The following is a 13,436-nucleotide window of genomic DNA, read 5'->3' on the forward strand; positions in this document are numbered from 1 at the left end:
TCTTACAACACATACCAGGAAGAGACTGACTTGTTATTTCTCCTTTCTGTCATACTGACTTTATCTCAACAAAAGCATAAAAGAATCGGCTATTAATGAAGAACAAAGAGAAAAACTTTCAAGAAGTTTGTTTCTGAACAGACAGCAGATCTTTGAGGTTATTCATTTTTGAAACCATCATTCAGAAAGTGAAAGTAAAGTTTAGACTGCAGGAGCTCAAACAGTGAAAATGGCTTCACTATCTGAAGATGATCTTTCTTGTCCCGTGTGTCATGAAATCTTCAGTGTTCCTGTTATTTTATCATGTAGTCACAGTTTCTGTAAAGAGTGTCTTCAACAGTTCTGGAGAATCAGGGAAACTCGGGAGTGTCCTGTCTGCAGGAGAAGATCCTCAAAAGAAGAACCTCCACCTAATCTTGCGTTAAAGAACTTGTGTGAGTCGATCCTGAAGGAGAGAAATGAGAGGCGTTCATCAGGATCTGAGGAGATCTGCAGTTTACACAGTGAAAAACTCAAACTCTTCTGTCTGGAGGACAAACAGCCTGTGTGTTTAGTGTGCAGAGATTCAAAACAACACGACAATCATAAATTCAGACCCATCGGTGAAGTGGTTTCATCATATAAGGTAAGACGGATAAACACTTGTTTCAGCTTATGTATTACATATATGAACATATTACAGAAATCTCTGGTGTTTTATAGATGTTCACTTTAAATTCTAGGAGGATCTCAATACAACACTGAAGTCCTTACAAGAGAAACTTAAACACAATGAAAACATTAAAGGAGAGTTTGAGAAAACAGTTCAACACATCAAGGTGAGGATTGATTCTTTTGACATATTCAAGAGTTTGATTAGAAGAGCTAAATTGATTTGTGTGATATAATTACATGTTCCTTTATTGACTGGAACACACACACACGCACACACACACACAGTCGTTCGTGTATATCGGTGATCAAGTGTGTATATCTCTGTCAGCTGGTTATTCAGCAGTTGGCGGGAATAATATGTCAGTCCTAATCCCATTGGCTAGCACTCACCTTCTGTGTTTTCATTTGGCTGAACACAAAGTGATTAATATTCATGAGCCCTGAACTGAACTGCTGACATTATGAATCTGCCTGAGGATGTGATTGATAATGTGTATTTTCACCCTACAGACACAGAACATCTACTACTACAGCACTAGTGCTTCAGAAATTAAAGTTGTAGTGAACTAACCCACATTTACTCACTCACTCTTCATGCTGCTCCAGAATCAGTTGGTCTTTGAGATGATTGAAGTGAATGTGATCTGATTTCAGTCTCAAGCTGAGCACACAGAGCGTCAGATTAAACAGCAGTTTGAGAAGCTTCATCAGTTTCTCAGAGATGAAGAAGAAGCTACAATCACTGCACTGAGGGAGGAAGAGGAGCAGAAGAAGCAGATGATGAAGGAGAAGCTGGAGGAGATGAACAGACACATCTCAGCTCTTTCACACACAATCGAAGACATGGAGGAGATGATGAAAGCCAGTGACGTCTGCTTTCTGAAGGTCTGATTTCAGATCATTGGTTGATCATTGGTTCATTGATTGAGTTCTTGATGATAAATGGTGTGTTTGTTCTGCAGGAGTTTCCAGTCTCAAAGGAAAGGTGAGTGATCTGCTCCTGTCTCTGGTCTCTCTGGTTCTGATCCAAAGCCACTGCAGTTCTGACTCCTGAATGTTCTTCCAGAGTCCAGAGCTCACAGCCGGATCCACAGATGGCTTCTGGAGCTTTGATTCATGTGCCACGTTACTTGGGCAACCTACCGTTCAGAGTCTGGAAGAAGATGCAGGACATCATCCAAAACAGTGAGTCTGACTGCAGAAGATCTGAGCTGGAAATAATGGAGGGGTGGAGAGTTAGAGGTGCTTCATGATAGATAGATAGACAGACAGACAGACAGACAGACAGACAGATAGATAGATAGATAGATAGATAGATAGATAGATATAATGGCAGTTTAATTGAGTCTAATGGGATTCTGTCAGTTTAGATTTTAATTTTTGTCAGTTGGAGTTTGAACAGTTTTGTCTCATTTGAACTTTCTGTCAATGACAGTCTGTGGGATTTTTAGGAAAACCGTAAGTCTGATCAGATATAAAAGATAAAGCAACCCGAGTCAGAACAGTCTGAGGGTTTGAGTTTGGTGGTTGTTAGGAAGAGTTATAATTAAAAAATTGAATTTCAGAATCATAATAATTTCTCAAGCCATCATAATTAGTTAGTCGAACACAACAGACAGTAAGAAAAAAATATTTTAAACAAATACACAGACTATAAGAGCCAATAAAATGGAGATGATCCGATGCTGCTGAAGATCAGACACATGTAACCTTTGGCTAAAAGTATTGGAAGAAAAAGCCGATTACGCCACCTAGGATATTTCTTCACCCAGGAAAATCAGATAAAACCCCCAAAATAATTAAACCAAAAGAAATTACAATAATATGAAGGACCCTGCTGGTTCGGATGGGATTAAAGACAGAGACGTGACTTTACAAAATAGTACAAATTTATTTTTAAATTTTTTTTATTTACCAGTTATTTATCCACAATTAATAGATTAATAGAGACTATATTAAATCCATTTTAACAGAAGGGACAAACCACACAGCAAATCAGTGCATAATTCTTAAAACAAGTGATAAACCAAAAACAAAAGACAAAACCAAAAAAAAAAAAAAAAAAGACAAATATACTCTCCCCTTCTATTAAGCCTCAAAATAGCTCATCAGATAGTCACATGTGGATATATATGGTAACAGGCACTTGTAAAAAAATAAATAAAAAGAAAGAGAAAAAAAAAAAATACAAAAACACCCAAAAAAATCAATAGGTATTTAATGATTAATATTTGAAAATCGTCCAAACTGCTTCACTGTACAAGAATACTAAGCATGTTAGTTTAATATACTTGCACCAAAGACAAATGTCCAAGTGCTTACTCAAATATATCGTACAGATCAACTGGGCAGAATAATCTTAAAAAACACTCTGTAAATCAGCGGTTCACAACCGCAACATCCACACAGTTGTTCACAAGATGGTGAACCAGCAACATGAAACAGGTTTATAAAACAGATCTGTGCTCGTCACTTCATACACACATCCCAGGAGAATGCGTCAGGAAAAAATTAGCCGAAAGACCTTTTCTGCCCACACAAAATGCACACAGGTGATGAATCAAAGCGCCCCACTTGGATATGCTTTTTATAAAGCCACTAACACACCTCAGTAACAGGTGTAGAAATAGACAACCATTGAAATGGAAACAAATAATAAAGCAAAAAAAACCCAAAATAAATACAATTCAATCTTTTTAAAGGAAAATTTAAAATAAAATAAACCAAATGTATATGTTCACAGGTGTTAAAGGTGCTAAAGAGGATGTTTTGTTTTATATATTTTTGCAATATTACTTGAAACTGTCTTTACTAACTGATAAAAGACTATTTATTAGGTGCACTGAAAGGAATAATATTAATATACATCATCTGTGCACGAGGTAGGGCCTTAAAAACATCAGCCAATCGTTTACACGTAAATGATTAGCCCTCTGGCTTGTCAATCCCTGCCAGCACAGGGGTGTTAGTAAGACACTGGATGATTTTCTGGAATGCCTCTGTGCATTCTTTTGTCCACCTATCCCCAAAAGCTTCAGACTCCTTGAAGTACATCCCTTTGTTCTTCACAGCTTTCTTACCATGCTGAGTAGGTAAATATCCCTTGGTAAGTTCAGTAAGGGGTCTGACAATTGCGGAGTAATTAGCGATGAAGAGCCAGTAGTACCTGCAGAATCCCAAGAATGATCTGAGTGATTTTAAGTCAGTGGGTTGCTTCCAATTGGTCACAGCTTCGACTTTAGCTGGATCGGTGGCAATACCCTTCTCTGAGATTATATGCCCCACATATTTTACCCAAGGCTGACAGAACTGGCACTTGTCAAGTGAGACTTTTAAACCACTTTCTTCAAGTCTATCAAGCACTTTTAACAGACGTTCCTCATGTTCTTCCAGTGTTTTACTGAACACTATGAGATTGTCTAAGTACCTCAAGCTGATTCATGTCCCCTACTGCCTTCTCCATTAACTCTCTGGAGTCGGGTAACGCGTCGGTGCGTTTTGCAGGATTTTTTCACATTGCGGCAAAACAGACTTAAAATACTCCGTCATAGAGACATAAGTAATATATCAATTGAAATTATGGAATGTCTTCTTTTATTTGTGCACACTCAGAGTAAAAACACAATGTTGTGCTTTTTGTAAAATAAAGAAAACAAACATGATGCGTGATCTGTCGTCTCCCTCTGAACGAAGTCCAATCTGATAGTTCTCAGAAAATTAACTGTAACTTAGTGAATACTAATCACAAAAATTAGACTTGTGTCTAAAGAAACGTTGAAATGTCAGGTTTTAAATCGTGCAAGTCAAATCAAAAACAAATATTCTGTGTTTATGTAATCTGTATGAAGAGAGCCATGTCAGAAGTCTGTGATTCAGTTCATTATCCGCTAATGCGGCCACGCCCACGGAGCCAGCGCTATTCAGAGGCAAATTCTGAGGCAATACTTGTATACATCATCTCAATCGTGTATTTATTGTCTTGAAAAGTGTTTATCTGGATGTTAAAGCCATGGTTAGCGACCTCTAGAAGACATGCTGTTAGTTGCTGGTTCCTGTTCTTCTTTAGATTAATTTGTGGACTAAAGGTGTACAGAGCGCCCTCCGGCTGCAAGTATGAATTGAAAGCACAGTATCCAGCACTCATAGTGATGACAATAAATATTGAATAAATATTACTCCTCTGTATAGAAAATGTACATAAACATATAATGGCTCGTTTCCACTGAGCGGTACGGTTCGGTTCGGTACGGTACGGTACGCAATTTTTGCCGTTTCCATTGTCAAAAGTTGTGAATGGTACCCTAATTCCGAACCGTACCGTACCACTTTTTTGGGACCCTTTCGTTGGGGTACCAAGCACAACAGTACCGTACCAAAAGGGTGGAGCTACACTCTGCAGAACGTTGATTGGTTGACAGAGAATCATCACTTGCGCGTGCTACAAGGGGAATGACAACACAAGAGGCGCCACACAAATGTTGTTCAGGCAACGCGTGCATTAATTATCTTCACTTCATGTAGACTATATAACAAAACAAAATATAAAACACAACCCTGCCTCTTTTCGTTTTTATTTAAAAAATATGAAACCTATTAATGTGTGGTTCAGGCAATATGTGCATATGTACTCTGATTATATTCACTGTATGTAGCCTATAATAAAATGAAATAAGACAAAACAACCTTCTCTTTTTGTTAAACGTCAGTTTTAATTATCAATAATAACCATTATAAATAAAATATGAGAAGCTATACAATAAGAAATAAAGACAAGCAAACAATTCAGTCAAACGTACAGCACACTACAACGGTAAAGTTAAATAAATATATAAAGTTATAAAACTTCACTTTCCCCTCAGCCAAAACAATTTGCCCGTTAACAAATTATAAATTAATGAGACCAAAGATTGCCCGTTATACACAAGATGAATAATATCTTGTTTTTAACCACTACAGAGACATCAGAGCCAGCGGCGAATGTCAGAAGGACTAGCCGAGGTACAGCTGCTCTCGGCTGGGTACATTAGCACCGAGCGCCCGGTGATCGCCTGGATCTCACAACTCCGACAACGTCAGATCAAATTTTCAAATAGGCGCTATCTTTATAAATTAACCACAGATTTGAGATTTAAACAACTACATTCTCGCCTGAAAAACTTTTAAAACTACATTTCATGACACAGTAAAATAGTTTTTAAATTACACGGGTTTTCTCCTCCGCTTGCTGGTAGGTGCTGCTGCATGGACGTCTGAACTTTGCGATCTTGGTATTCTGAAACGCCTAATGTTGACGTGCAGCAAGCAAAGCTCGTCTTCTTCTTGTGACAGACAGCCTCAAGCTGATAAGCAAGAACAAGATTTGATGTAGTATGTCCTCCATTGTTGTTTACTATATCGTTTTCTTCTTCGCGCGAGAATGACGTCGATCACTATTTTCCGGCTACACCACGCCTATCAAGTAAGGGTACTGTTTGCGGTGGAAACACAAGCCTGATCAAGGTGTACCGCTCCGAACCGTACCGAACTGTACCGAACCGAACCGTACCGCTCAGTGGAAACGAGGCATAAGAATCCATCAATATTTCTCCAAATGTGCATGCTTTTAAGTTAAAAGCCTATATGAAATGCCATAGAGGTAACATAATTGTTCAGACAGTTTGCATAACAGAAATACATTATATTTTAAACTATATAATAGAATACCATTATTTTAAATTGTAATAATATTTCACAGTATTGCTGTCTATGATGAGCTGAGACATGATCACAGAGGGTTTTTTCACAGCCTACCTGACTGATAGGCCTCATTATTTATGCAAGTCATTTCAGGTCATTATTATGCAATTCTTTTGTCTTCTCAGGTGTAAATGACCCATTTTTCATGATTATTCATGCCTCCACGCACACTGTGTCTTACAAAAACTAAATCAATATATTGTTTTATATGAAGGTGCAGGCAGCATAATTTTTACATCATTCTGAAGCAAAAACTCTAGTCTACAACCTCCAGTACTCAGAAGTCTTGTGAACACAGATTTAATATACTTTTTTGGCCTTATTTCAGTGACTTAAGTTTTTTGTTTTTTCAATAACCGCGCATAAACGTTATTCCTTCAAAAACACAAACATGTACATACATGTTCCTCGCATATTATGGTAGCCTAGTTTGTGCTGAATACAGTGTAACGACACTTTTGCCATTAATATGTTTATCAACAACTGAAAAAAGCACAAATGTCAGGGCATGTCAAAACTTCTCCAGGCCCCAAATCAGCCTCAGACTCCAGAGGGTTAATCTCTGGAACGTAGCTGGTGCTCTTGAGACTCCTTGCGGCATCATCTCAAACTGATAGAACCCAAGCGGGCATATGAAAGCTGTCTTGTCCTTGTCTTCATCAGTCATCTTGATCTGATAATAACCGCTCCGTAGGTCTAAAACAGAGAACCACCTGCTGCCTGTAAGACAGGCTAAAGCCTTGTCAATTCGTGGCACTGTATACTGATCCGGGATGGTTCTTGAATTTAGGGTTCTATAGTCGATACAGATACGCACCGTTCCGTTCTTCTTTCTAGCCACAACAATGGGGGATGCATATGGACTCCTGGACTCTTTGATGATTCCAGTAGCCAACAACTCATGAAGATGGCGACGTACGTCATCGATGTCAGCAGTTGCAAGCCTACGTAATCTCTCACGAAATGGTGTATTATCATTCAGGCGAATGTGGTGTTCCACTCCTTTAGCGGATCCCACATCCCATTCATGGAGTGAAAAGACATTTGGCCTCTCCGACAGTTTTTGGGATAACCTATCCTTCCAATATTTTGGAATCAGTGAATCTCCAAAATTAAACAAGCATGGATCTATAGGTGATCCTTTTGCTGAGCTGTCTTTCTCCACAGTAGTAGCCACTTCAGTGGTATATCCATGTGCCACTACTGAACCTACAGGAATACAGATTTCTTTCTGCGATACATTCCATAACAACACAGGAAATCGGTTTACTTGGATGGCTGATGAGGGAATAATATTAGGCTTTACTAGAACCACTGCAGGACTGCTTGAAGTTGATGGCTGATCAACAACTAAGATACTTTTGTCAATGGATTGCATCACCTTGACTTTGCAGGTAGCTTGACACTCACTTCTTGGTGGAATACTGAGTGGACCTGGACCTGGCCATTGAATTTCAGCCACCGCATCTTCTTGGTCTTCTTTTTCTCTGATTTTCATTTCGGATGTCTTTGGCTTCTGAAGCTTTACTGGCATTGTGCGAACAATGTCTACTCCAGCAGACTCTTTACAAAGCTGGGCCAACCTCTGGAACATACTGGCATTGGTACCGATGAGTAATGGGATCTGTCTGGGTCCATGAGAATCTGGGCACACTAAGGCCAATACACTTATGGATTGCTGCAATCCTGTCAACTTCTACTTCTACTTCTAATTCCACATAGCCACGGTAAGGGAAACTGGAATCACTCAAACCCCAGACAGCTAGTCCAGAAATGGGTTGAATCGGAATATCAGTCAGGTATTTGTTATACCATTCCTCAAAGATAATGGTTACTACAGATCCACTGTCCAGCAAAGCTTGACAAGGCGTTCCATTTACCTTCACTGGAATAACCGAAGATGGTCCCACTAGTCCTTCAGGGATACTTGTGGTTGGTTTGACTTGAACTGTGCTTCTCTTCACAGAACAGTTATGTTCCTCTACCTTTTCGCAAAGATTGAATGAGTTTCTGAATCACTTTCTTCTCATTTACAGGAGCTCTGCATTTTGAAGCAATGTGTCCATCACCCCCACACCTGTAACAGAAGAAGAGCTTTTAGAGGATTCAGATGCTTTTGACCGGGTGAACTTCACTGAACATGCTTGGTTTCCCTTTGAAGCCATTTCTTTCTCTGCTTTAGGTGTTGGTTGTACAGTCAGCACTTTCACTTGCTGTCTGAGTTTTTTTACGTCTTTCTTCAGAGCTTGTACATAACTTTCATCAGTGAACTCTGATGCTGGCTGGCTTTTCTGTTTCTTTTCAGAAGTCACATCATCCTTTGACTGAACTGTTAACTCTGCAACCATAGATTGTAAGTCCTTGATTTCTGTTGCAAGCTCTTGAAAGAATGGGTCTTTAGAATTCTCACGTCCAACTTGCACTTGACGAACTGTAGGATTAGACTTTCGTCTTTCAGCTTCTCTTACCTCCTCTTCCTGAATCTCATGTAGCAGATCTAGGAAATCAGGTGGGTTATTTTTTCATTCCCTTAAGCGTAACTGAAGCAGCATGATGTCAGACTGGGTTGCTCCTCTGATGAGTTGCTCCAGACGTGCTTTTCCAGCCAAATGGGCAGGTAGGCCTCCTCTTTGTACAACTTTGATGAAGATTTTCTCAAGTCTCCTCAGGAAATCTGACAAGCATTCTCCATGACGTTGCCGTAATGCTCTGAACTTGAAATATAAATCTTCACCAGACTCTGAGCTTCCAAAAGCACTTTCAAAAGCTGCAAGATACTCTTTTGGAGATGCTTCTGAGTTCGTAAACCTTACCGCTTGGATAATCTCCAAGGCTGGTCCTCGCAAACTCTCCACTATCCTTAACTTCTTTTCTTTTTCTGAACGATCACTTTCCTCAACCATGAGCATTGCTTGTTCCATCTAATTCTCTAAATTATCCTCTCCAGCCAGAGTGGGAGTGATACCTGAAAAGGTCCTTAAACGTCTAAAGGAACTGCTATCACTTGAGATTTTGGTGGTTTTTGCAAGCAAATCACCTACTGCTCTGATGATAGACTCAGGTGTAGAAGCATTCAACAAGTTAGGCGAACTTCATTCTGGATGTTCTTCTCTTTGCCCAGATTCGTCAGGTGAGACAAAACTTTCCTCTCCACCATCTAAAGCAGTACCCTCCATTCTATTAGCAGTCAGGATCCATGGGTCTGATCCATCAGCAAGTAATATATCAGGAGGGAGTCTCTCTGCATGCACTTTCTCACGGCATTCACAGAGCACTATTAGGGACTGTGCCTCTTGGTTATACATCCGTCCTCTTACGCTGACTCTTCCAAGGGCTTTGATAGACTCCACTGTTTCTTCAATTTTAGAAACATCTGTTTCTTCTGGAATTCCACTTGCAATGATGGCGTAATCTGGATCAAAGCCTTCACCTCGGCTCCAACTTTTCAAGTTAGGAACTGAGAAAGGGGTCTGTAAACGAGCCATAGCTAGAGCTGAGCCACTTAAACTGTTACTTTGTACTAGAAAATTTCAAATGTGTGTTTTTTTTTTTTTTTTTCAGTTACTAATGCTGCAGCTGAATAATAAGGGAAATAAATCCCAGCGGTGCCTCCAAATTATGTAATCCCAGTAACGATACCCGCTATGTTAAAGCTGGGGCCTGGGTAAGTATTTATTTCACTGTTATGATTAACTGCAATAATATAATCTTATTCAAATAGGATCTTTCTCTTCCTTTCAGCACCAATAAATACTATAAAATCCAATGATGGGTTGTATTTAGATAGCCCAATGAATTCAGTAAAGCAATATAAAAAAAAAAATGTGTAAAAGTTTTACAATTCAATCTTTTTAAAGGGCAATATAAAATAAAATAAACCAAATGTATGTTCACAGGTGTTAACACACACTTCAAGGAATTAAATTGGCAAATGTATAAATTTACAACTCAAAAAAACACAATCTTACGATTATAGATTAAACCCAATGAAACACACACTAATTTCAGTAACAAAACTTAAGTGGACCCACATTCACGCTCTCACTTACACATCCACCCTAAGTTGCAGGCCTGATGTTTTCCAGAACGAGATGAGTCCCGCGGTATGAAGAAACGTCGTGGCTTCGGCTCGCGCGATCACTGTCAACCCTGCCACGCAGCAACAGAGGAACTCCGGGCTTTTACAGTCACCCAGAGGGCTATTTGTTGTGACGATATGTCCCCCGTCGCCAGAGGAACTCCAGGCTTTCCCGGTCACCCAGAGTGCTATCTGGTTCGCCTCTGAATCGCTGAATGTCGATATGGCTCGTGCTAGTCACCACACAAGCACATGGGATGAGCGTGCTCGGTGTAATCCGTGCTAAATATCACTAATAACTGCTGAATAAAGTTCTTGTTAACGAAACAACAACTCACAGATGACAGATTCACTTTAAATATGTGGGATTTTCAGGTAGAATATCCTTTTATTTGACTAACGTCATGCGCAATCTTCCTCCTCTCGTCTCTCCGTTCTCCTTCCTCCACTCTTCCACCACGCCCCTCCTTTCCCCAACCACGTGATACGTGAGCATGTGAATAAGACATTAAACGTTAAATAATATTATAGATAAATATATATACATACACATGAAAACACTGTACTGAAGCAGAATAAAAATAAAATACATTATAATGTAAATAAACCTATTTGTCTCACTGGGATACATTCATCTACAGCATAAATCTCATCAGATCTGATTGATTTATTGTTATTTTAACTTTCCTAAAGTATCAGTTTTTCTTGATGGACACAAATGTGTGAATCACACATTTAATGTTTGTAGTTGATGATAAAATGAGTGTGAAACTAATAACAGCACTGACAGTGATCAGAGGAAAGTGTGTTTGATCAACAGGACAAGTGTCATAATTCATAATAATCTGTGTTGGTTCACTCTTGATCATTATATGAACATCAGAATAAAAGCATCTCTTGATTGTGTCTCAACAGCTCCTGTGATTCTGGATCCAAACACTGCGAATCCACGTCTCGTCCTGTCTGATGATCTGACCAGTGTGAGAGACAGCGGAATCGATCAACCTCTTCCTGATAATCCAGAGAGATTTGACTGTTATCCCTGTGTTCTGGGTTCAGAGGGATTTAACTCAGGAACACACTGCTGGGATGTGGAGGTTAAAGAGAGTGAACGCTGGACTCTTGGAGTAACTACAGCAACAAACCAGAGGAAGGGAGGTGTTTTCTTTAGCACTGGTGATGTCTGGAGTGTGGGGCGCAGATGGTTTAATCAGAAGCTTGATCGAGTGAGAGTGAATCTGGACTATGACAGAGGAACGATGTCATTCTCTGATCCTGTAACTAACACACATCTACACACACTCACAACCACCTTCACTCACACACTCTTTCCAGTCTTCAATTTTTCTGGCTCTCTGAGGATCTTACCAGTCAATATAAGTAATCATCACTCCTTGTAGATCTGGATCTTCCTGCTTTCATCATGTTTCCAGTATTTAATCCAGATCAAATGAGGAAGATTGCTGTCGGTCTGAATATCAGTACGGTGGCTGTGATTGGTCCACAGCTGATCACATGACTGATATATCCAGCACTACAGCAACACTCACACTCTCATACTGACTTTAATACATCTTTCCTTGAACAGTTCAGTAAACAATTAGTTTATTTTTCCCTACAAGTGGGAAAACCAGAAGAACAAGCATCAGGCAATTCCTTGCATGTTTTAATGGCGAAAGACAATCGGGGCAAATGTCCATGAAAACTGGAGTTTGTTCAGATTTATTCCATGTAGGAGCTCTTTGTTTTGAAGCACAGCTTTTTTTAAGCAGATTGTATGACACAAACGTTGTCTGAGCCAGAGAATGATGATCAAGTCCCGTTTGGATCCACTTCTCCACAGAAAGTTTATTCAGGTGTGTTTGTGCACTGTACACCATGTGTGTGTGTATGTGTGTAATACACACATTTATGTGTGCATGTGTGTATGACTGTATAACATATGCCAAATAAAATATTTTGCTTTTGCAAAGTTGTACGTTTCCATATTGTAGGTAACATTTATTTTAACATTGTGTACAGGTAATGTTTGACCACTATAAATACTGTGAATATAGTGGTGGGACTGTGACATCACTTTGTAGGCCAATCAGCAGTTAGCATCACACTGGTTCCCTCAACAAAAACCCAATAGGATTTTCCAATAGGAAACAAATAAGCTAAGAACGCCACCACAAGCTCTTAAATACGAGTGGGAAGCTCAGGATTTCCCTTTAAGCCCTGAACTTTATGAGTTGGGGGCGTGTCAGTGAGAAAAGTGGCAAAATACCATAATAATTAGGGTAGGCTATTCAGCAGTGACATTGTCATCATTTTTTATTTACAACCTGCACATCATATAAAAGCGTTGTAATATGATATAATTTGTAACAAAGTTTACAGTGGCTTCATAAATTAAAAACATTAAAAAGCAAAACACTCCTGATGTACATTCTTTGTTCTTCATTTTCTACAAGTATAAAGTTGCTGTATTTTTATGAAGTTAATTAAGTGCATGATATTACAGTGTTCATTTCCTCCATTACTAAACTACAACAAACCCAGAGACAGCCATAACAAACAAACAGCCCAGATTTAAAAAAGTAATGCAAAAGTAACATAACACATTACTTTCCATAACGTGTTTTTTAGGGAGTAACACAATATTGTAATGCTTTACTTTTATAAGTAACTTTCCCCAAGCACTGCCAGTAGGTGCATTTTTGTATATTTTAAGTGAGTTTGAATCAAAACAGGATTCATTTAAAATAACATAAGATGACTGAGTTTTAACTGATGAACACCAGAAAAAAGAAAAGACATTGACCTCAGAGATTGTTGGTATACTGGAAATCTCTGAACATGTCTAGTGTGTTACGGTACACAGGAGGCAGACACAGATGTAAACAGGTAACTTGTATTTATTGACACCAGTAGAGCATGGAGCATGAAACAGGTAAGCAGAATAGAGTCAATGGAAGATTAGATG

At 39.1% G+C, this 13,436-nt stretch overlaps 1 protein-coding gene across 1 annotated transcript; it reads left to right on the top strand.

Annotated features, from left to right (window-relative positions):
- LOC125254260 (E3 ubiquitin-protein ligase TRIM35-like) lies at positions 1-12,760 on the top strand. Its single transcript, XM_048168810.1, has 6 exons — positions 1-625; positions 723-818; positions 1,309-1,539; positions 1,617-1,639; positions 1,721-1,839; positions 11,384-12,760. Exons 1-6 carry the CDS (start codon positions 230-232, stop codon positions 11,866-11,868), a joined length of 1,350 nt encoding a protein of 449 aa, XP_048024767.1. The 5' UTR covers positions 1-229; the 3' UTR covers positions 11,869-12,760.
- The last annotated feature ends 676 nt before the right edge of the window (positions 12,761-13,436 follow it).

The sequence above is a fragment of the Megalobrama amblycephala genome, linkage group LG19, assembly GCF_018812025.1.
Source record: "Megalobrama amblycephala isolate DHTTF-2021 linkage group LG19, ASM1881202v1, whole genome shotgun sequence".
Classification (NCBI taxonomy): Eukaryota; Metazoa; Chordata; class Actinopteri; order Cypriniformes; family Xenocyprididae; genus Megalobrama; species Megalobrama amblycephala.